The 23864-nt window shown below is 36.7% G+C and overlaps 11 protein-coding genes across 11 annotated transcripts in view; 9 read left to right on the top strand and 2 right to left on the bottom strand.

The window, feature by feature from the left end:
* The window catches only part of NSP1 (FG-nucleoporin), a gene marked incomplete at both ends in the record, with an annotated part of 1835 nt that extends 926 nt beyond the window's left edge, over nucleotides 1-909 (top strand). Inside the window, one exon of the mRNA XM_020218411.1 lies at nucleotides 77-909. Within this exon, the coding sequence (XP_020077444.1) occupies nucleotides 77-909 (833 nt within the window). The remainder of the gene's footprint in view (nucleotides 1-76) is intronic.
* A 282-nt stretch (nucleotides 910-1191) lies between these two features.
* Nucleotides 1192-2078, top strand: HYPBUDRAFT_151871 (uncharacterized protein). The gene has a single exon (XM_020220729.1). It carries the CDS (start codon nucleotides 1228-1230, stop codon nucleotides 1990-1992), a length of 765 nt encoding a protein of 254 aa, XP_020077443.1. The 5' UTR covers nucleotides 1192-1227; the 3' UTR covers nucleotides 1993-2078.
* A 109-nt stretch (nucleotides 2079-2187) lies between these two features.
* HEM2 (porphobilinogen synthase) lies at nucleotides 2188-3256 on the top strand. The gene has a single exon (XM_020220728.1). It carries the CDS (start codon nucleotides 2211-2213, stop codon nucleotides 3234-3236), a length of 1026 nt encoding a protein of 341 aa, XP_020077442.1. The 5' UTR covers nucleotides 2188-2210; the 3' UTR covers nucleotides 3237-3256.
* Nucleotides 3257-3301: 45 nt separating this feature from the next.
* Nucleotides 3302-4101, bottom strand: VPS20 (ESCRT-III subunit protein). The gene has a single exon (XM_020220727.1). The coding sequence runs from the start codon at nucleotides 4062-4064 to the stop codon at nucleotides 3360-3362; it is 705 nt and encodes a 234-aa protein (XP_020077441.1). The 5' UTR covers nucleotides 4065-4101; the 3' UTR covers nucleotides 3302-3359.
* A 1413-nt stretch (nucleotides 4102-5514) lies between these two features.
* CDC20 (ubiquitin-protein transferase activating protein) lies at nucleotides 5515-7560 on the top strand (the record flags this gene model as incomplete). Its single annotated transcript, XM_020219540.1, has 2 exons — nucleotides 5515-5872; nucleotides 5936-7560. The coding sequence occupies 2 exons, from the start codon at nucleotides 5515-5517 to the stop codon at nucleotides 7546-7548; spliced, it is 1971 nt and encodes a 656-aa protein (XP_020077440.1). The 3' UTR covers nucleotides 7549-7560.
* A 721-nt stretch (nucleotides 7561-8281) lies between these two features.
* Nucleotides 8282-9454, top strand: HOG1 (mitogen-activated protein kinase; the record flags this gene model as incomplete). The annotated part of the gene is made up of 1 exon (XM_020222120.1): nucleotides 8282-9454. One exon carries the CDS (start codon nucleotides 8282-8284, stop codon nucleotides 9452-9454), a length of 1173 nt encoding a protein of 390 aa, XP_020077439.1.
* A 163-nt stretch (nucleotides 9455-9617) lies between these two features.
* Nucleotides 9618-11872, top strand: HYPBUDRAFT_134357 (uncharacterized protein). The gene has a single exon (XM_020219539.1). It carries the CDS (start codon nucleotides 9681-9683, stop codon nucleotides 11730-11732), a length of 2052 nt encoding a protein of 683 aa, XP_020077438.1. The 5' UTR covers nucleotides 9618-9680; the 3' UTR covers nucleotides 11733-11872.
* A 166-nt stretch (nucleotides 11873-12038) lies between these two features.
* Nucleotides 12039-14611, top strand: HYPBUDRAFT_165146 (AMP deaminase; the record flags this gene model as incomplete). The annotated part of the gene is made up of 4 exons (XM_020222692.1): nucleotides 12039-14163; nucleotides 14194-14259; nucleotides 14438-14536; nucleotides 14604-14611. The coding sequence occupies 4 exons, from the start codon at nucleotides 12039-12041 to the stop codon at nucleotides 14609-14611; spliced, it is 2298 nt and encodes a 765-aa protein (XP_020077437.1).
* Nucleotides 14612-14679: 68 nt separating this feature from the next.
* Nucleotides 14680-16629, top strand: THI20 (trifunctional hydroxymethylpyrimidine kinase/phosphomethylpyrimidine kinase/thiaminase). Its single transcript, XM_020220726.1, has one exon. It carries the CDS (start codon nucleotides 14716-14718, stop codon nucleotides 16438-16440), a length of 1725 nt encoding a protein of 574 aa, XP_020077436.1. The 5' UTR covers nucleotides 14680-14715; the 3' UTR covers nucleotides 16441-16629.
* A 53-nt stretch (nucleotides 16630-16682) lies between these two features.
* PAN1 (Pan1p) lies at nucleotides 16683-21263 on the top strand (the record flags this gene model as incomplete). The annotated part of the gene is made up of 5 exons (XM_020218327.1): nucleotides 16683-16864; nucleotides 16925-17760; nucleotides 17869-20192; nucleotides 20295-20646; nucleotides 20710-21263. The coding sequence occupies 5 exons, from the start codon at nucleotides 16683-16685 to the stop codon at nucleotides 21261-21263; spliced, it is 4248 nt and encodes a 1415-aa protein (XP_020077435.1).
* Nucleotides 21264-21347: 84 nt separating this feature from the next.
* HSP78 (chaperone ATPase) lies at nucleotides 21348-23841 on the bottom strand. The gene has a single exon (XM_020220725.1). The coding sequence runs from the start codon at nucleotides 23701-23703 to the stop codon at nucleotides 21430-21432; it is 2274 nt and encodes a 757-aa protein (XP_020077434.1). The 5' UTR covers nucleotides 23704-23841; the 3' UTR covers nucleotides 21348-21429.
* Between the last annotated feature and the right edge of the window lie 23 nt (nucleotides 23842-23864).

The following is a 23864-nucleotide window of genomic DNA, read 5'->3' as shown; positions in this document are numbered from 1 at the left end:
GCTGGTGGATTATTCGGTTCAAAACCCACTGAATCTAAACCTGCTACTGGTGGATTCTCATTTGGTGCTAAACCAGAAGAAAAGAAGGATGATAAACCTGCTGCTGGCGGATTTTCATTCGGTGCCAAACCAGAAGAAAAGAAAGATGATAAACCTGTTTCCTTCGGTGCCAAACCAGAAGAAAAAAAAGATGACAAACCAGCACCTAATAAACAAGAACCAAATCTTAAACCTACTCAAATTCAACCGAAACCAGTCTCGATTGATAATATGAATATGGATGACTTGATATTGAAATGGTCAAGACAACTCACCACTGGTTCTAATATCTTCCAAGAGTATACCGAAAGAGTTAAGGAATGGGATCAAGAATTGGTGAATAGTGGTGAAGAAATAACACACTTGAATCAAGAAACTTTAGAAGCTGAATTATTACAAAAGAAAATTGACCAACACTTGTTATTTGTTGAAAATCAACAAGATGAATTGGATCAAGTTTTAGATAATTATGAACAACAGGCAGATATTTTACTCAATAACATCGAATTGAATTCTGATGTTACTAACTCTTCTAAGGATATGAGCTCAGCTAACGGATTAAGCGTTACAGATAAGTTACGTGAAAAGGCATATCATAACGCAGAGTTATTAGATGAAAGATTAGATACTTTGGGTGACAACTTGACCACCTTAATCAACGAAATCAACTCGGTCAGTGATGTTTTTAATAAAAACTTATTGAATGGATTTTCCAATTCTGAAGCTAAAGCCAAGGGTGAAAACCCAGTTGAAGAAATTGTCAAATTATTGAATTTACACTTAGACAACTTAAAATACGTTGAAAAACAAGAACAAATTCTACAAGAAAAAGTAGCCAAAGCTTCTCGTACTAAGAAGCTCCAATATTAGTATTTACCTCTTTGTATAGTATAGTTGAAAAGATTTTGATATAAAATCAACATTGTAAAATCACCGTGGCTAAAAGATAACGCGCACATGCATTCAATGGGGAATCAAAAAAAAAATGGAGAAACCAACCCAAAAAAAAAAATATATACATATATAAAAGACCCTTAGAAGTTTAGTTACGTTCTTACAACACGTTCAGAGTTTCATATTTAGGACATTTGTATACTAGAAAACTTATAGATAACGATGGTACCCCCAGTTATTCAATTAATCAAACTTCTCTTCAATCCAGATGTTTCGAAAAAGATAATTTTGCAGATGGCATTCCAACAGATCAAGGTCATTGGGATAGCTAGAGTATTGGCTGCTGCTTTGGGTGGTGTTGTTGTTGGTGCGTCGAGTGTGGTTAAAGTACCCCAAATTCTCAAGGTTGTAAATCCTCCTACATTAGAAGGTAGGATCAAGGTTGCAAATGGAATTACTTTAGAAGGTTTAAGTTTAGAAACTTTAAGTCAATTGATTCACATTGTTTATAACTTCCAAAACAAAAACTCTTTTGTTAACTATGGGGAAACTGCCTTAGTGGGTATTCAGAATGTTATTATAATTCTCTTGATCGAATATTACCGTTTGAGACAACATTTTGAAAGTATTAGCAACTCTCCAGAAAAATTGCAAATTGAATATTCTTTAAAGGAATTGCAAAAACCAATTCTCACTATGTTCGGTATATTTATCTTTTTAACAAAGATAGCTCCATCCTCTTTAATTGATGGGTTGCAAATTTTAGGCATTCCTATTTCAATCGTTGGTAAAATTCCTCAACTTAGAAAAAATTATCTTTTGAAGTCCACAAGTCATTTATCTAATATCACCATTGGTGCTAATGTACTTGGAACTGCTATAAGGGTGTTTACAACAATTAAAGGTACCCGTAAGGCCTTGAAACCAAGTGATTATGTCTTGTTAACCGGCTATTCTAGTGGGTTAATTCTCAACTTGATACTTGCCGGTCAAGCAGTCTACTACGGAAAATTCTATACAGCTTCCACCGATGAAGATGAAGCTAAGAAGGATATCTAGATCTATTTTATCTATTCTTTCATGTATAATTAAATAAACATCCGTACATCTCCCTTTCTTTAAGCACCGCTAATATAATTCCGTCGTTTAGTTTTTAGTTTTTAGTTTTTCTCTTATTAATTGCTGAAAATTTTGAGATAAAAGATTGGATTCCGTTTTGTTTTACTGATTCTTTTCCACTCTTCCTTATACTTTCAAACAAAGAACTAAGAGTAAAGATGGTTCATCAAGCTGAATTTTTACCACCTACTGGAACGTCCATTTCCTCTATCTTACAAGGTGGTTATAACCATCCTTTAGCAAGAGAATGGCAACATGAACGTCAATTAACTAAGAATATGTTTATTTTCCCATTATTTGTATCAGACCAACCAGATGATGAAACTGATATTCCAGCATTACCAAATATTAAAAGATTTGGTATTAATACTTTGATACCTTACGTTAAAACTTTAGTTGATAAGGGACTTAGAGCAGTTATTTTATTTGGAGTACCATTAAAGGAAGGAGTAAAAGATGCAGTAGGTACCGCAGCAGATGATCCAGAAGGTCCAGTGATCTCGGCAATCAAGGCATTAAGGAAACATTTCCCTGATTTATTTATTATGTGTGATGTTTGTATATGTGAATATACTAGTCATGGACATTGTGGATTATTATACGAAGACGGCACTTTGAAAAGAGAAGAAAGTGCTTTGAGAATCGGGGCTGTTGCAGTTAATTATGCAAAAGCAGGTGCAAACTCAGTGGCACCATCTGATATGATTGATGGTAGAGTGAAAGATATAAAAATTGGATTAATTAATGCTGGTTTAGCTCATAAATGTCTTGTGATGTCATATTCTGCCAAATTTTCTGGTAATTTATATGGACCATTCAGAGATGCAGCAGGATCCGCTCCAAGTCATGGAGATCGTAAAGCCTATCAATTACCTCCCGGTGGTTCTGGTTTAGCTAGACGTGCTTTGATTAGAGATATGGAAGAAGGTTGCGACGGGGTTATTATAAAACCTTCTACCTTCTATCTTGATATTCTTAGCGATGCCGCTAAGCTTTGTAAAGATTATCCAATTTGTGCATATCATGTAAGTGGTGAATATGCCATGTTACATGCTGCTGCTGAAAAGGGAGTTGTTGACTTGAAAACTATTGCTTTTGAAAGTCATTATGGTTTATTAAGAGCCGGTGCAAGATTAATCATCAGTTACTTCACTCCAGAATTTTTGGATTGGTTAAACGAATAAATCGATTGTAAATAAAAAATAAAAAAGATTTTGTAAATATTAAATTTATGTATATATTGTTATGCAAAGAAAAGTGATTTGTTAATGTACAAGGGATGTAGAATTAAAAGGATTATCTATAGCTCAAGCAGCTAATGGTTCATGAGTTTGACGATCGGTTTCCCGGTCTTGTTCACGTTCTTGTTCACGGGCTTGTTCACGGGCTTGTTCACGGGCTTGTTCACGGGCTTGTTCAATTGGTGGACTTTCGATTCTTTCTTTAGGTACTTCAGGTAAATTGATATTCTCGTGTTTAGGTACGTCAGGTAACTTAATATCAAATTTATCTTCTGCTTCTTTCTGTAATCTTTCAAATTCCTCATCAACTTCATGTTCTTCACTATTACTAAGCCCTGCACCCATTCCTAACATGTTCAGAACGTCATCTACTTTCAAGCGTTCATCTTCAACGTCATCCAAAAGCTTATCAATTTTATCGGCACTCATTTCTGAGTTCAATTTAGATAATACTTTATTACCTTCTTGTAATCCGTAAAGAACATCCTTTTCGATTAATTTAAATTCAATGGTACCAATTAAGCTTTCCAAATTATCTAGCTGGTCATAAGTCTTAAGAATAGTCGACTCCTGTTGTTTCTTGGATCGTAAATAGAATTTAGCCTTCTCCGGTTGCTTATTATTTACTGCTTCTTTGGCTAAACTCTTTTGACGTTCAACTATGCTATTTAGCTTCCGCTGGTATTGTTTGAGTTTGTCTCGCTGTTGCTTAAGCTGAAATATCGCTCTATCCTGAGCTGTGATCTTTGGCTGCGAGGGTCCCTGTCCCATAACGATGCTCGATACTTAAAGATCAATCAAATAGCTTCTTCCTTTGACTGATAAAATCCCATAGACTGACATTTCGCCTGTTGAATAAATATGAAATTGCGAAATTGGTATAAACCCCCGTACATCTGTTTTTCAAAAAAAAAATACGAGTCACATGACTCGGACTGCCGGGAACAGTAAGTACGTCGCGAATGCCGGTCTCTGTCGAACTCTTACATAAGCGAAGCATCAAGTGACTTGAACGAAAGCAGCGCTGGTGCGAACGGTTATTTTGTGAATCAACTTCCTATTTGGGGCCAAGTAACAATATTTACAAACTTCCCGAAAAGGGTTTAATTGAATACTTCGAATCTGGACATCATCATCGTTTTATTTCCTTTAAGGATCAATTAATTGGCTTTACCAGAACGGAATATATTGGCAAGAGAAGCCGTTCAGCACTATTATTGTTTCAGACGTTGAATCGCCAATACTCTCAGCTAGGTTATTTGTTGTTGAATAGATTGCAAAGGGAGTTACTTTTTTTGTTTTGGTTGATAATCAATAGCTTTTGAATCTTCAAGGCAAAACAGAACAAAAAAAAAGAGACAAAACCGATCAAGAGGAAGAGAAAAATTTTCAGTACCTTCTTGTGAACTGATGAAGCTTAATTGAATTAACAAGGTCTACTAATTACTGAATAGAAATCAGCTAGGAATCACTTCCCCTTTGGTTTCATTGATTAGCTTTGTTACATTGCCCTGTGGGTACTCTTTGTTCAGATTGGAACATTTGTCTCGTTTCATTATTACTACGGATCTTTTGTTTATACTACCTCATTCTCTCCTTAGAAAGAATTGAATAGACAACCCCAATTGAAAAGCATTGCCTATTCCCAATAATCAATTGCCTACCTATCTCTGCCCTGGAAAAGTGTCATCTTCTAACACTCGAAAGACTTTTCAATTAGATATATATTGTACCAGCTCTCAGGCTTACTTTTTCAATTATATTACTCTTTTCGAACAAGTCAATTGTTTGATAAACATATTGTTTTTGTTTTCCTTCTTCAAGTTCTGAATCTGAATTTTTTCTTATTATATTAGGTCCTTCACATAGCGTGCTTTTTGTTATTTCATTTCTACTTGTGGTCTTTACAATACCATCTGTGCCTTGACCTCCCATTAATTACTTGCTTTATTGTTTCATTCATTGATCAGACTCGAGTAAGGAAAAACCAAAAAGAAAAAAAAAAAAAATTAGTGACTTTCAACTCTTCACTTCCAATAATCCTTCTTTTTCTTTGGTAAGTTACTATAAGTTATCCTTGGTCGTTATAAAGTCATTCATATTCATCAATCTTAACTAGTTGGTTAATGAATTGAGCTTAAAGCTATAAGAAAAAAAAAATATTAAAAAAAAAAGCAAGAAAACTTCATAGATACTATAGAATTGCATTTCATTAGCATCAATGTCCTCATCCATAGTTTTGGAGTCTCCCAAGAAGAACTCGGTGACTTCGCCGATTAAATTGCAACCCCCAGCATCTGCTAGCGGGAGTGTAGGTGGAAGTGTGAATTACGATACTTTAAAACCATCTAATCAAAGAAAAAGACTGTTTCTTAACTCACCAACTAGATCAACCAGTGATATCGGTTTGAAAAATGATAATTTATTATCTTCACCCAATAAACAACTTACTTCACCCAATAAACAACTTACATCACCAAATAAAAGAAAGTATTTACAAAACATGAGTCCTAACGTTAGTAACAGAACCATTTATCTTAACAATTCAAGACCCAGTGGGAGTGGTAATGTATCGCTCAGTGATTCGTTTGCAAGATCAGATACAAAGGAAAAGAATTATATTAGGCCAGTTTCATCATCAGCCGCTTCGACATCTTCTAATTCAAGATCAGCATATCCTAGACCACTATTAAGAACACCAATTTCTAATTTAAGATCCAAATCATCGATATCAGCATTTTCCAGGCCTAAAAGTTCCTCAAGCTTACTTGGAAATTCATCAGAACCTAAAATTAAATTACGTAGAACAAATTCATTGATTAGTCAAGGAGGATCAACAAATACTTCAGATACTCAATTACAAAGTTCTACCACTTCTTCAGATCGATTTATCCCATTCCATCGCAATCCAATAACTGGGAAATTACAAACCAATAATACTAACCCTCATCCAAATTCTTCACCCCAAACTCATATTAAAGCACAAACTTCTAAAATTTATCAACATCACGTTGCGGAGGCATGTGGATTAGAAGTAAATTCACGTATTCTTAGTTATAAACCATTACCACCAGAACGTAATAAACCAATTAGTTTATTTAATAATAAACGATCAAATAGTGGTAATGGGAAAGATTTAATTGGAAGTTTAAGGCCCGCCGCCGCCTCTGCCAGGGCGAAAAAGATTCCTACTGCACCAGAAAGAGTACTTGATGCACCTGGGTTGGTTGATGATTTTTATTTAAATTTATTAGCCTGGTCATCAACAAACTTACTTGCAATTGGATTAGAAGATGCAATTTATGTATGGAATGCTCTGACGGGATCAGTTGGATTATTATGTGAATTACCGGAGAAAACATTAGTAACCTCATTAAAATGGTCAGAAGATGGATCATATATATCAATTGGGAAAGATGATGGATTAATTGAAATATGGGACATCGAAACAAATACTAGATTAAGAACATTAAATTGTGAAAATCATCAAACTAGAATTGCAGCCCAAAGTTGGAGTCAACATATTTTAACTAGTGGATCAAAATTAGGAAATATATATCATAGTGATGTAAGAATTGCACAACATGTTATTAATAAAATTGAAGATGTGCACCAAGCAGAAGTATGTGGGATTGAATATAAATCCGATGGTAATCAATTTGCCACTGGAGGCAATGATAATTTAGTTTGTATTTGGGATGCAAGAAATAGTCATGGACTTCAAGAAACCAATACTAAAGCACAACCACTCTTCACTAAAACTGCTCATAAAGCAGCAGTTAAAGCATTATCATGGTGTCCCTATCAATCATCAATCTTGGCAACTGGAGGAGGTACTTCCGATAAAACAATTAATTTTTGGAATACCAGTACTGGTGCACGAGTTAATACCATTGAAACAGGATCACAGATATCATCATTAAATTGGGGGTACGCTCTGGGAATTGGTATGGAAATAGTGGCAACTCATGGTTATCCAACAAATAGTATATCCTTATTCAATTATCCAACTTTACAGAAAACTGGAGAAATCAATGGAGCACATGATTCCCGAATCTTGAGTGGATGTTTGAGTCCTGATTCATTAACTTTAGCAACCGTTGCCGGAGATGAAAATTTAAAATTTTGGTCATTATTTGATTTATATAAGCAAAATCGCCACGGAGAGTCTGGCGACAGATTAGATGATGATACTAATGAATTACTTAATAACGATGAATCGAAAAAATTGAAAAGTTTAATGAATATTAGATAATGACTAAATGACTATAATAAAAGTTGTACATTAGAATATTGTAAAAACCTGTAGAAACTTCCAAAAACATGCTACCAGACCTACAAAGTATGAGTAGATACATGGATATAAATACCAAACATATAAACAGAGCCATATAAGATAAACAGAAGCCAGATAGACAGAAGGCACATAGACAGAAGGCACATAGACACAAGACAAACAAGATAGACAAACAAGAGAGACAGAAAGCAGGAGAAGACAGAATTTGCAGCATAACCAAACTGTACGGAGGCAATCCACGTGACTTCTCCCCGAGCAAACGAGCGTGTGCTGGCCAACAACTCAAAACCAGCGGATTACATCAGCGCAATCGCTGCTGTCGAGGGTTCTCGATTAGACTCACAATAAAGCTGCTGTCTAACAAATACCCAAGCTGCATAGTATTGCGGTTTGAAGGTAAGACAAATGGTTAATTGTCCGTGGTGTAGCGCTGATCATTTGCTAATGATTGTCTTCGTGATGAAGGTTAATCTGAAAGTGAGTGACTGACAATCGCTAACAAACCGAAAAAAAAAAATACAAAGCTCACTTTAAGGGTAAACACTGAGCAATAGACAAAAAGAGACAAAACAGGAAAGGCAAAGTACACTCTGTGGAAAGAAAGAGGAAAAAAAGTATATGAGAATTGGACCGATTATAACTTTTTCTTTGAAGTATTAGAATTGTTTAGATATACTAAGAACGATACACGATGTCAACTGATGGAGAATTTACTAGAACCCAAATATTTGGGACTGTGTTTGAGATTACCAATCGATATACTGAGTTAAATCCCGTTGGAATGGGGGCATTTGGACTTGTTTGTTCAGCCATTGATAAGTTAACTGGACAAAATGTAGCAGTTAAAAAAATCATGAAGCCATTTTCCACTAGTGTTTTAGCTAAGAGAACATATCGTGAATTAAAGTTGTTAAAACATTTAAGACATGAAAATTTAATTACTTTAGACGATATTTTTTTATCTCCATTAGAGGATATTTATTTTGTTACTGAATTACAAGGGACTGATTTACATCGTTTATTAACATCAAGACCATTAGAAAAACAATTCATTCAGTATTTTACTTATCAAATATTAAGAGGATTGAAATACGTCCATTCAGCAGGAGTTATTCATCGTGATTTAAAACCATCAAATATTTTGATTAATGAAAACTGTGATTTAAAAATTTGTGATTTTGGGTTGGCCCGTATTCAGGATCCTCAAATGACCGGTTATGTTTCAACCCGTTATTATCGTGCTCCAGAAATCATGTTAACTTGGCAAAAATACGATACTGAAGTGGATCTATGGTCTGTTGGTTGTATTCTTTCTGAAATGATTGAAGGTAAACCTTTATTCCCCGGTAAAGATCATGTTCATCAATTCTCCATAATCACTGAATTATTAGGTTCTCCTCCTCCGGATGTTATTGATACTATTTGTTCTGAAAATACTTTACGTTTTGTTCAATCTTTACCTCATAGAGATCCAATTCCTTTCAGTGAACGTTTTGCTCAATGTACCCATGTTGAACCAGAAGCTATCGACTTATTAGCTAAAATGTTGATTTTTGATCCTAAAAAGAGAATTAGTGCTGCTGATGCTTTACAACATCCTTATATGGAACCTTATCATGATCCAACTGATGAACCTGTTTGTGAACAAAAATTCGATTGGAGTTTCAATGACGTCGATTTGCCAGTAGATACTTGGAGAGTCATGATGTATAGTGAGATCTTAGATTTCCATCATTTGGTTGGTGGTAATGACCTCACTTCAAATGCTGATGGTTCAACTAACCCTCAACAACAAGAACAATTGGCCCAAATCCAACAGGAAGGTATTCAAGCTCCAATAAATAAACACGAACAACAAATATAATCCTTTATTCACCCGCTTCCTGTCTCTCCTTCTATTTCTTCTTTGTAAATTAAATATTATACATTTTTGTATCTGAAGTATCAAATAAACCTGATAAACGAGAAGCTCGATTCTGATCTTGTACTTTTTTTTTTGACTTATGTTTTTTTTTTCTTCTCTCGCTATTTTTTATGCCTTCAACCTATTAACAGCTTGTCTTATCACCTTCTCTTATTACAGCTAAGTCATGCCCACGGTAAGTCATAATGCTTCGACGCTACAGAAGCCAATTGCTCCTTCATACTTGAAAAAAATTAATAACCACTTATCGATATCCTTGACTTATCTTCATCAGGACTCAACCGCGTCCACCACTCAACCTCGAAGAAGAAAATCATCAACTTCACCCAATGACGAGGCTATTGATCAAGTAGAGTGCTTGATAAGCTTTCATAATACCTCGACGGAAAACGTCACCGTAAACCCTTCCGATGATGAACCCCAGAATCAAAATAATAACGGTTGGTTTGGAAGTATCTGGAATACCGAAACTATACCTCCAGTTAAGGATTCTAATAACAATTCCCCGGCTGATGTTTCAATTATGTTGGGCTACTTACAACTATTTGGTTACGTAAGCTTGAATTACAGATACGACTTGCACTCTTCTCCTTTGGATAGTGGGGTCTCTAATGATCATGGCTGGTGGAGCAACAAAAGTTATTATGATCAATACCAACCAGATGGGCAAACCGCCGGTGATGATGAAAATGAAACCAAAGACGAAAAATTGAACAAAACCCCGTTCTTGCGTGATTTTTACTTGAAAGATCCAATGGTTATCGGTGGTAAGCTTGCTGGGGTTAATGATTTGATCTATCATAAAGAAAAAGTTAAAGAAGAGAATTTTATCGATAATACAAATAAATTCTTAATTCAAGATCTTCTCTTCACTTTCAACTCTTTGGAATACTCAAAAAAAATTACCAATTCTGATGAAGATGATAATGAAGATAACGGCCCTCATTTACCATTACTGGATATTACAAACTCAATTGTTCCATTTTACGCAACCCTGCAGCATCTTTTATTCACCGACGTTTCCCTCAAACCAAAAGCATCTAAAACTTTCAGAGTTAGGTTTAACAATATCGATATCTCAATGCCTCCCCTGTATAATACCAACCTGACGGGCCTTGTTGGTGATCAAGGCTGGACTAGTATAAGATATTCTTTAGTTGTTGGTGTACTGGAAAATCGTAAAGGTAAAATCATTCCAAGATCAGTTTATTTCCCATTCGATGTTAGAGGGAAACGTATAGGCCATGAAGATCGCTGGCTCCAGCCTGATTATCTAAGTCTGACGAAGATTGATAAAAATTGGGACATTAAAGTTATTGATCATAACATAACCAATCCTCAGGATGCATCACTAGAAAACTCATCAGGAAAGGATCAAATGCTACAAGATTTAAATAAATTAATTGATTCGGATTTGCATAATGTCTCCAAAAATGAAAGACGGAAAAGCTCATCTGCGCTCTTCAAGCTTCATACTACTTTGCCTGAAATCCCTATGAATCCTCAACTTCCAGAGAAACTTAAAACTCACTACCAAATCCGAGTAAATGATCAAGACTTGTGTGAAGTTATGATTTCTAAACCAGCTTATCACTTGGGTGATGACTTTCATTTCTCGATTGATATCAGCTCCTCCTACAAGAATACCACCAAGATCGTTGGTTTGATTGCTCATATAGAGGCTCATGAAGTTTATCATATTCAAAATAAAAATGGTGATTTCCATGACTTCACCAACACCTATCGTGTTAGCCCCCCAGTGAAAGTCAACTCTTTTGCAGCTTCCTTGGTTAATTCATATTCTCATGAGAATTCCAAGAATAGCAAAATAAATGGCATGATACATATACCACCGTATTTGTGTCAACAATTTCAAAGTTCAACGTTTATGGATTTGAAATATTACGTTATATTCAAATTCAACTTGAATGAGTTTGACAGACACGAATTGAATGAAGAAGTAACTAAAGAAAATCGACAAGCAAGCAACGAATTACCTAGAGAAAGTACCAATGATGACCCAAAGCGAATCAACTTGAGTCCTAATGATCCTTCAGATACTTCTACAACAGCAAGACCATCACTTGATGATAGATCCTTACAACCAAGTGCGATCAATGGCAGCAAGTCAGGAGAAACCATTTTCACATCCCAATATCGTTTCGATAATACTGGTAGCGAATTCAAGTTTGAGTTACCTCTTGTAGTACTACCTTGATATAGATTATAGACTACTGTTTCTTTTCTTTTTTTTTATTTTATTTTTTTTTTTTTTTTTAAATATCAATGCTACTTGCAGTCAGCAAATCAAGCTGCCATGTGTGTAAATTTCCACAACAGCCTATAGTCGTGCTTAACTAAGGGTTACTTGGCTTCGTTGTAAAGAGTAGGAGTGAATAGTAGAACCTGTCAAAGGGCTGGGAGGGGGACCCCGTGAAAAATTTGGCCAGTGCGAAAATCGATGCCAAAGAATAAAAGTGCATCGATGAACTTCTGCTTCTTTATCAGTGCTTCTTCAGAAACCATGGCGCCTTTTAGCTTAGAACTTCACGACAAAACCCATAATCCATCCTTGGATAATTCAGAGGATGAAATTCAATCTCCTGATGAAGACTCACACAGATTTATAGATGATAGCGATATAGAAGACGATGGGGATGTTCTTTCAAAATCATATAATTCCACTCATTTCTCTAATGCAGAAGATAGATTCATGAAAGATCACGATTTGAAAGTGAAGGCTTTCGAAGCTTTGCATTCACCTCATGCCGGAGCCCCATCTTCACCTAAACAGAGAAGACAATCAATTATTGACTTACCTCATCATTCTTTGCCAAAACATTACCATCCTACTCCGTCAATGGCATCCCATAATAATAACCATACTCAAAACCCTAAATCAAATGCCAATGCTTTACCAGAAGAATATCCTTCTGATGAATTAATTGATTTGTTTAAAAATGTTAAATTGTGCCTTGATCTCAGACATAAATACTTGAAAAGATCTCATCAATTTGATGAAATGGAAAACCCAAAGAATAAGGATGATTGGAATATCTATCCCCCACCACCAAAACCTACATACAAGTCGAGAAATAGATTCAATCAGCTTGCAGAAAATGAACCAGAAGAACAATTTGATTTTTCCAAATGTGAAATCCCTGGAGGTGATGACAACTACAGTTTCAAAGTTGGCCCCGAGGATAATTATGAAGTATGTTACAAAGGTAAGTCACTCGTTGATGTGCCTACTTTACGTGATTATTATCTTGATTTAAATAAGATTATTAAAATCTCATCTGATGGGCCCTCTAAATCATTTTCTTTTAAAAGATTGCAATACTTAGAGGCAAAATGGAATTTGTATTTCTTACTTAATGAGTACGAAGAAAATAAGCAATCCAAGCGTAATCCTCATCGTGATTTTTACAATGTCCGTAAAGTTGACACTCATATTCACCATTCTGCTTGTATGAATCAAAAGCATTTGTTAAGATTTATCAAATATAAGTTAAAATGCCAACCAAATGATCAAGTCATATTCAGAGATGGAAAATTATTAACCTTGGAAGAAGTATTCAAATCTTTGAAATTAAGTGCTTACGATCTCTCAATCGATACCTTAGATATGCATGCTCATACAGACACTTTCCACAGATTTGATAAATTCAATTTAAAATATAACCCTATTGGTGAATCTAGATTAAGAGAGATTTTTTTGAAAACTGATAATTTCATTAATGGTAGATATTTGGCAGAATTAACTGCTCAAGTCTTTGATGATCTTGAGGGTTCCAAATACCAAATGACTGAATTGAGAATATCAGTGTATGGTAGATCTATTCACGAATGGGACAAATTAGCCAGTTGGATTGTTGATAATAAATTATTCAGTCATAATGTTCGTTGGTTGATTCAAGTTCCTAGATTATATGACTTGTATAAAAAGAACAATAACGTTGGTACATTTCAAGACATCATTAGAAACTTGTTTGAACCACTTTTTGAAGTTTCAATCAATCCAAAATCTCATCCAAAGTTACACGTTTTCTTACAACGTGTTGTAGGGTTTGATTCAGTCGATGATGAATCTAAATCTGAAAAATTATTACAATCCAAGAAATTCCCTCCTGCTAGTAAATGGGATGGTGCAACTAATCCTCCTTATTCTTACTATTTGTATTATATTTATGCCAATTTGACTCCATTGAATCGATTAAGATTATCTAAAGGATTTAATACATTTGTCTTGAGACCTCATTGTGGTGAAGCAGGTGACCCTGAACATCTTATCAGTGCATTCTTAACCTCTCATTCTATTTCCCATGGTATATTATTAAGAAAGATTCCTTTCATTCAATATTTATACTATTTAGATCAAATTGGTTTAGCCATGTCTCCATTATCTAATAATGCCTTGTTCTTAACTTACGATAAGAATCCATTTTATAATTTCTTCAAAAAGGGTATGAATGTCTCTCTTTCAACTGATGATCCATTACAATTTTCTTATACAAAGGAACCTTTGATAGAGGAATACTCGGTTGCAGCTCAAATTTATAAATTTTCAGGTGTCGATATGTGTGAATTGGCTTACAATTCGGTCAAACAGTCAGGCTGGGAAGCTTCTATCAAAAAGCATTGGTTAGGTAAGAAATTTATGCTTGGTGGAATCGCAGGTAATGATATCGAAAAGACCAATGTACCTGATATCAGAATTGGATATAGAGAAGAAACCTTGAAAAGTGAGTTGGAATTGGTCGATTACTATTCTAATTTGCAACCTCCTCCTCCATCCCAACATCGATAGATTGTTCCTTTATTTTACTATATAGATTAATGCAAAAATCGAATTTTCAGCAACTTATGTATGACACAGTAAATCTATTGTACTTATGACACCTGTCTACGGTGTGCTCTTAGTCACACAGCATCATGCTCAAGATAGCTTGAGATTAGCCAGTATAAAGGCTTCGAAAGGCCCCGTTAAGATTGATAATGAGATAATATCGACGTGGAACCGTAAGTGCATAATTAGATTTTCTCACTTTATTAATACTGCATGAACTATCTCTTTAACACCTTACAGGGCCATAAAGCTCAGATTGCGAAAATAAGCTGATTTATAAAGATCAGCTTCTGCAAATGAAATCGATTGTTTCTTTCATTTCTAGAATGGCAGTAGGGTCAATTATATTTCAATGGTGGAACAGAAAATTGTCAAACTAACAAAACCTTCCCGTCTTCACAAGGTATCGATCCCAGCTGTGCTTACAATTGCTGGATCTGATAGTTCTGGAGGTGCCGGAATTGAAGCAGATTTGAAGACAATAACTGCTCATCAAGTTTACGGCTTGACATGTATTACAGCTTTAACTGCTCAAAACACTCAGTCTGTTCAATCAATAGTCAAGACATCCAAGGAACAATTGCAAAAGACTTTAGAGAGTAATTTTGATGATTTTATTTATGGATACGATTCAAGTCCTTTGAAAGCCATTAAGACAGGAATGCTAACCAAGGATTCAATTCTTGTTTTGGAGGAGTACTTGCCCTTGATAAAGAGGCATGATATTAAGTTGATAGTAGATCCAGTCATGATAAGTACGTCAGGGACTGAATTGTTTGATAAAGAAGCAATGTCGATTTGCGTCAATACGTTGATTAAAGAGTCATATTTGGTAACTCCTAATTTTATTGAAGCAATTGCATTGTATAGAAATAAAAAGTCTGATTATAAAGAACCCAAAATTGAGTCATTGGAAGACTTTACCAATTTTGTAATTGACTTACAAAAAGCCTTAGAATGTGAGAATGTTTTAGTAAAAGGGGGCCACATACCTTGGAATAAGAAAACGAATAAGCCATTCAAGGGAAATATCAATGAAGAGCAAGAGGATCTCACGGTAATTGATATATTATATCAACATACTACCGATTCAATTACAATATATGAGTCGGAATTCTTGTTCACTAAAGATACTCATGGTACTGGTTGCACCTTATCTTCTTCAATTGCGTCCAATGTTGCAAAAGGCTTAACTTTAGACCAAGCTTTGCCATTATCAATTAATTATATCCACAGAGGTATTCTCAGCTTGGAGAAGAAACTTGGCCATGGTAACGGTCCTTTAAATCATACCGTCACCCCTGAAGTCGGAGTTCTGGCAATAATCAAGCCAACAGTCCCGGCAGTCACTGGCCACAAAACATTTTTTGAATTTTTCAAAGAACACCCTAAAGTTAAGGAGAATTGGAGAAAGTATACTGAACACGAGTTTTTACACCAATTGGCCGAGAATAAGTTACCTTTCAACAGATTTCTCTATTTTCTAAAACAGGATTTCTACTATCTTGTTAATTATGCACAAGTTCATGCATTGGCTGCCTCAGTGGCCCCAAATTACCAACAAACTCATTCAGAAGCTTTAATCATCGGAGAAGTAGTGAATGAAATTGAAAAACATAAAAGTAAATTACAAAAAAAATATAACATTGATTACGATAAAGTTGATTTGGACATTGAATTACAACCCGGTAAAGCCTGCTTAGATTACTGTGATTTCTTACTTGAAATGGGCAGGAAAGAAGACTTCTTGGGGATTAAAGTTGCTTTAGCTCCATGTCTCCATGGTTACGCAGAATCTGGTATTAATACTTTAAAATACCGTGAACACCATAAAAATTCGGGTAATGACTTTTTAAATGCTGTCTCCGTAGAAGAATCAAACATTTATGATTCCTGGATTGCTGATTATACTTCCGAATGGTACCGTGAAGCTCACGGAAACGGAATTGACGCTCTAGAAACTTTATTGAGTGGCGTCCTAATCACTACAGAAAGGTTGGACGAGCTTGTCGAGATCTTTAATAAAGTCACCATGTTGGAATGCAACTTTTGGAGTGAAGTTGTTGCCCCAAATTAATCAGAGTATATATATATATAAAACACCCGTACCCTGGCGATAAAATAGCAAAAATCACTGCGTTGATACGTAACCTGTAAAGAAGAAACGGGAAAAGCGACTTTCTCGCCCACGAATTTCGAAATGAACAATCAATCATTACTTCTTTTTTTAAATTATATAGATATCAAGATCTTAAGTACTTTGTTTATTAATATCTAGTCAATTGTATAAATTTGGGTTAATTGTGCATTTCAGTATCAATGTATAATCCATATCAGCAACAACAGACTGGATTTAATAACCAACAGCAGCAAACAGGCTTCGCTGGCGGTTATCCTAATCAACAACAATTTGGTCAACCTCAACAACCAGGGTTCTATCCACAACCCCAATTGCAAAACCAAGCAACTGGATTCTATCCTCAACAGTTCCAACAGCAACAGTTCCAACAACCTCAATTCCAACAACCCCAGTTACAACAAACTGGGTTGTATAATCAAAGTGGTTTATCAGCACCAAATCTTGGCCAACAACCTTTACAATCCCAAGCAACCGGATTTGTTCAACCACAGGCTACTGGATTTATCCAGCCACAAGCTACCGGATTCATACAACCACAGAAGACTGGATTTTCTCAAGCAGTTTCAAATGTTTCAGAAAATAATGATTTGAAGATACCCAGTATAAGATTATCCTTTATCACCGTTGCTGATCAAACTAAATTCGAACACTTATTCAGAACTGCGGTACCGAAAGGTGAACAGGCAATTAACGGTGATACTGCTCGTGATATTTTGCTTAGATCAGGTTTGCAACCAGTTACTTTGGCCGAAATTTGGTCGTTGGCAGATACTAATAAATCCGGATCATTGTTATTTCCCGAATTTGCTTTAGCACTTCACTTGTGTAATTTATCTTTGAAAGGTGATAGTCTCCCTGCAGTATTACCAGAGAAATGGCGTAATGAAGTCCAAAGTTTTGTTGATGCCATAAGCTTTTCTGTTCCTGAGGACCCTTCCAAGGTTTTGGCAAATACTCCTTTTTCATCTTTTAGTCAGTCGTTGGCTCCTCAGACAACTGGATTTAACCCTCCAGCTCCGCCAACAACTTCTTTCACTGCTCAACCAACTGGTGGGGCATTCCAACCAGTGCAAACCGGATTTAATAATTTTGCTAACCAACAACCACCAGCTCCTTTAAATTCTCAAAGAACAGGTGGTGGCTCGCTTATTCCTTTGCAACCACAGCAGACTGCTGGCTTGATCCCAACTCAGAAAACTGGTCCTCTTCAAGCCCAAACTACGGGGTTTCAAAACCAATTACCTGCCCAAAAGACAGGTCCCCTTCAACAACAAACCACTGGTTTTCAACCTCAGGCTACAGGATTTCAATCACAGAGTAATGGATTCCAGCCACAAGCTACAGGGCTTCAACCGCAAGCTACAGGATTCCAGCCACAAGCTACAGGGCTTCAACCGCAAACTACTGGATTCCAACCACAAGCTACAGGATTCCAACCCCAAGCTACAGGGGTTCAACCCCAAGCTACTGGGTTTCAACCCCAAGCTACTGGGTTCCAACCACAAGCTACTGGGTTCCAACCTCAGCAAACAGGTGGATACCTTCAATCCCAACCCACGGGAAAACCCGGCCAGTGGGGTTTCGTATCTACTCCGACTGGTGGAATTCCTGGATTAAATGCTATGCAAGAACACTTTTTACCTTCTTCTCAATTACCAAGTAACAACTTACAGAATGTCATGGGTGGTAGTTTGAAAACTAACGTTACTTGGGCAATCACCAAACAAGAAAAACAAATTTACGATGGTATTTTTAGTGCTTGGGATAAATCCAGAAAAGGATTTATAGACGGTGATGTTGCAATTAGCATTTTCGGAAAATCTGGATTAGGAAGACCAGACTTAGAATCTATATGGAATCTTGTCGATTCTAACAATAGAGGTAAATTGAATAAAGATGAATTTGCCGTTGTAATGCACCTTGTCTATAGAAGACTAAATGGCTTTGAGTTGCCTTTAAGATTACCTCCAGAATTGATCCCCCCATCAACAAAATATCTTCAAGATTCTATGGATTCTTTGAAGAATTCCTTAAAAGGAGGTGGAGCAGTTAAACCTGCAAAGCCTGCTCCATTAAAAGCTAAAACAGATGGGTCGAGATTTAAAAACAATGACGAAGATGTTGGATATGTCTCCAGTTCACGTCACAGAAGAAGAAGTAACGCTGCTGAGAATGACCAACAAAAGAGTAGTGTCAAATCTTCACGCGATAATGATTTAACTATTGATGATTTAAAAAAATTAATCCGTGAAAAACAAATTCTTTTGGATGCATTAGATGCTGAAGATCAAGATTCGTTGAATGCCAATAAGAGTCTAGACGAAAAGAACTACAGAGACATTGAATTCCTCAAATCGCAAATCAAAAATGTGCAAATGTCATTAAATGATTCATCAGCTACAAGGGGTTCTTTCGATGAAAAGAAGCAATTATTAGATAAATTAAATTATTTAACCCGCGACAGAGTCCCTGGCTTAATTTCAAAGATTCACGCTGTAAATAAGGATATTGCTAAACAAAAAGTCGAACTTTATAAGTTGAGATTGTCAAAAGAAAATCCAGATTGGTCTCCAGACAGTGGTGAGTCAGGAATTGTTGGTACTGGTCCAAATGGTGAAGTGACTGACTACGATAGAAAGAAATTCAAGTCTAAGCAACTATTGAAACAACGTATGGCTGCTTTAACCGGCAAATCAGCCAGTTCTGGCTCCAACAAAGATTTAGACTCTAAATTACAACAAGAGAGCGAACAAGCCCAGAAAGAGAGAGAAAATCAATCCAACATGATCAACGATATTGAAGGTAGTATCAGAGAACTTGAAGATGGCGCTGCAGCATTTTTGCATGTTAGTACCAAGGATGAAGTTGGATCCAACAAATGGGAAAATGGAACAGATGTTTCATCTCATGTTGCCGCCTTTATTAGAGATTTGAAGTCAATGGTACCCCCACAATCATCGTACAATGGACTGGATGTCTCGAGGCAAGGGCAACCTCAATCTTTAGATCAAAACTATCCTAGTGCAAGTGTCCAAAATAATAGATCCTTGGAATCGACTCCTCAATCGACTGGTCAAAATTCATCTTCTTCATCGCTCAACAACCATTCAAGCCCCGAGGACAGAGCTGCATATATCAAAGCTCAAGCTGAAAAAAGAATGCAAGATAGATTGGCAAAATTAGGTATTAGTAGACCACATAGAGGTAGTCCTTCCGGATCTTCTCATCGTGTCAACCAGTTTCCTTCCTCACCCAGCCAGGATGAGCCACCTAAACAAGAGCCACCTAAACAAGAGCCACCTAAACAAGAGCCACCTAAGCAAGAGCCACCTAAACTAGAAGAACCTAAGCCGATCTCTTCCGATGCTGCATCCGTTCCAGCTGCTGCACCACCATCAGCTACGCAAGAGTCATCCGATGATGAAGATGAGGAGTATGTTGCTTTAATGAAACAAAAACAAGAAATGGAAACTCGTGAAAATGAACGCAAATTGAAGAAGAAACAAGAAAAGGAAGCTCGTTTAGCAAAGTTGAAGAAAGAAATGGAGGAAATGAAAAAGAGAGAACAAAAACCTGATAGCGATGACGACTGGGACGATGCTACTGTTCCTCAGGCCCAGACTTACAAGCCAACTTCTCAAAAATCATCATCTGCTGCTCCTACACCTGTAACTGAAGACAAAGCGGCTGTTGCTGAAAGAACTCAGTTAGAGCCTACTCCACCCCAATCCATTGAAAAGTCCCAGTCGAGTGAATTATCTAACAATGCCGAGAAGGAGGACCACACTGAGCCTGTAAGTGCTGACCAAGCCCCAGTCCTGAATAACAACCTGGTTCAACAGCCTCATAGTAGTAACCCATTTGCTAAGATGCAACCCCCTAATGAACAGAATGGAGCTGATAGTGGTGCAAGCTCACGCTCTAATACTAACCCCTTTTTCAAATCTGCTCCAAAAGAAGCAAGTATTGACCCTAAAAAAGCAGAAGCACAAAGGGCTTCTCAAAGAGGTTTAGATGATAATGACTGGAGTGATGATGATGAAAATTCTTCTGACGATGAGGGCCCCAATAGAGCTGGTGCAGCAAAACTAGCTAGCTTGTTATTTGGTGGTATGTCTCAACCTCCTGCTAGAACTGATTCAAGTCCATCAGAAGCACCGGAACCACCAGCACCGGAACCACCAGCACCGGCACCACCAGCACCAGAACCAGAAGTAGCTCCTTCAGTTGAAAAAAATCAAACCCCTCCTCCTCCAACTGCTGCAAATGACGATTTTGATGAAGACTCCGATGACCAGTTCGCCACTCCACCAACTTTGTCAAGCCAAGTGCCACCTAATGATTTGATTGCACCACCGGTACCACCAGAGGCACCACCAATTCCTTCAGAGGCACCACCAATTCCTTCAGAGGCACCACCAATTCCTTCAGAGGCACCACCAATTCCTTCAGAAGCACCACCAATTCCTTCAGAAGCGCCACCGATTCCTTCAAGTATTCCGCCACCTCCTCCACCACCTCCTGCCAGCTTTGGTGCACCACCTCCGGCACCCCCAAGTGCACCATCCGGTGCACCACCAGCACCACCTCCACCTCCACCAGCACTCCCTTCTCAACCATCGAGTAGTGGACCACCTTTGGGAGGAGCACCTGATATTGGAGCTTTGTTGGGCCAAATTCAAGGTGGTAAATCCTTAAAGAAAGTGGATGAAAACCAAAAACATATAGCTGATGGTGCTACTGTTGGAAGAGTACTTTAAGTAGCTCAATTTAATTTATATATTGTTTTATAATTTTCATTCTATAAATCATTTTTTTACTTTCTTTCTAATGTGAACTATCATTGCAAGTACCTTCTAAATAAAAGTTTCGATATATTAATATTTACAATTCTTTATTCAAATACTATTTACATTAAATCGTTGATTATTGATTAGTTTCGCCATTAAGAACCTCATCATGGTTTGGTTCAACAACAATCTGTCCATCCTTGGCATCAATATGGACAGTCTCAGCTTCTTTAACTTGTCCCTTGATTAAAAGCATGGCCAAAGGATTCAATAATTTCTTTTGCAAGACTCTATTTAGAGGCCTAGCACCATAAACGGGATCATAACCTAAGCTAGTTAACAAATCTTTAGATTCAGAAGTCAAATCAAGAGAAATTCTTTTATCGGATAATCTTTCACTAATTTCTCTTAAACGGATTTCTAAAATGTTTCTTAAAGATTTCTTGGACAATCTGTTGAATATAAGAACCTCATCTAAACGGTTCAAGAATTCGGGAGGATAGTGGTGTCTTAAAGCTTCTGTAACTTGAGATTTCGTATTTTCGTTAATATGGCCATCATCAGAAGTGTCTTTATCTGCCAACAATATTTCTTGTCCAATATTGGAGGTAAGAACAATGATTGTATTACGGAAATCAACATGGGTTCCGTGAGAGTCAGTCAAAGAGCCTTCATCCAAGACTTGTAATAATAGTTTGGAAACATCTGGATGTGCTTTTTCAAATTCATCGAAAAGCAATACTGAATAAGGTTTCCTTCTAACTGCTTCAGTCAATTCACCGGACGCATCATGACCGACATAACCTGGAGGTGCACCGATTAATCTCGAAACAGTATGTCTTTCTTGAAATTCTGACATATCAAATCTGATAACTGAAGATTTATCATTAAATAAAAATTCTGCCAAAGACTTAGTAAGTTCCGTTTTACCGGTACCAGTAGGACCCAAGAAAATGAAAGAGGCAATTGGTCTCTTATCGCTTGTTAAACCAGCTCTTTGTAATCTAACTGCATCAGCAACAGCATTAATAGCTTCATCTTGACCAATGACTTTCTGTTTCAACAACACTTCCATGTCCAACAACTTATCTTTTTCACCCTTCATTAAGTTAGTTACAGGAATACCAGTCATTTTTGAAATAACTGCACCTATATCATCAGACGTGACCGAATCATGAAGCAAGTTCGAGCCAACAACTTCCTTTTCAGTCACTTCTTGAACTTGTTTTTCTAAACGAGGGATGGTTGAGTATTGTAATTCAGAAGCCTTACCATAATCACCTTGTCTTTGAGATTGTTCAAGGTCGAATCTGGCTTGTTCTAATTCAGATTTAGCCCTTTTAATTTCATCCAAAGAACCCTTTTCAGCTTCCCATTGTTTAGTTAATTCATTTAATTCTTCTTCTTTTACTTTCAACAGTTCTTCTAATTTCAATCTACGATCGGTAGATAGTTGGTCATCTTCTTTTCTCAAAGATTCCAATTCAATTTGAATGGTCATTATTTGACGATCCAACTGAGCAATTGCATCAGGTTTTGATTCATGTTGTAATCTTAAAGTGGAGCATGCTTCATCAACCAAATCAATTGCCTTATCGGGAAGAAATCTGTCAGTGATATAACGATTGGAATATAAGGCAGCAGTTACTAAAGCAGAATCGGTTATACGAACCCCGTGATGAACTTCGTAACGTTCTCTCAAACCACGTAAGATTGAAATAGTATCTTCCACAGTAGGCTCACTTACCATTACCGGAGAAAATCTTCTTGCTAAAGCGGCATCTTTTTCAACATACTTACGATATTCATCAATAGTGGTGGCACCACAAAGTGAAAGCTTACCTCTTGCCAATGCAGGCTTCAACAAGTTAGAAGCATCTATTGAACCTTCAGCTTTACCGAGGCCCATTAATAAGTGTAACTCATCAATGAATAAAATAACATTACCTTGTTTTTCTTCAACTTCTTTAAGAATCTGTTTTAATTTTGATTCAAAATCACCTCTGAATTTAGCCCCAGAAATGATACCTGCCAAATCCAAAGTGATGATTTGCTTATCCTTCATGCTTTCAGGAACTTCACCCTTGATAACTCTTTGAGCCAAACCTTCCAAGATTGCGGTTTTACCGGTACCGGCATTACCTATAAGTACCGGATTATTTTTGGTTCTTCTGGATAAAATTTGAACAGTACGACGTATTTCCTCATCACGTCCGATAACAGGGTCTAATTTCCCATCTTTAGCAAGTTGGGTCAAATCAGTTCCGAATTTTTCTAATGCTGGTCTATTGTCTTCTTTATTCATTGACATTTGCAATCTCGAAGCTGCAGACGAGTGGAACAATCTTCTTGGGTTAAAAGGTTGACGAGTGGCAAACGCTTCGTAAGGACTAGCAGGATAGCCACTCATGTCGACCAATGGCCGTATTGCTGTAAGAGATCTGATGCTGTTTGAAGAACTCTTCAAAGAAACCAGAGCCCGAGCTCTGGACATAATTGATGGTATCTTAGATCTTGCAGATAACATTGTTACTTACAATACTTCTCTTTTCTTTGATATACTTGAGCTGA

This window comes from Hyphopichia burtonii (assembly GCF_001661395.1).
Source record: "Hyphopichia burtonii NRRL Y-1933 unplaced genomic scaffold HYPBUscaffold_2, whole genome shotgun sequence".
Lineage (NCBI taxonomy): Eukaryota > Fungi > Ascomycota > Pichiomycetes > Serinales > Debaryomycetaceae > Hyphopichia > Hyphopichia burtonii.
Note: the sequence above shows the minus strand (reverse complement) of the source record. Positions and strands in the feature narration are given on the sequence as shown.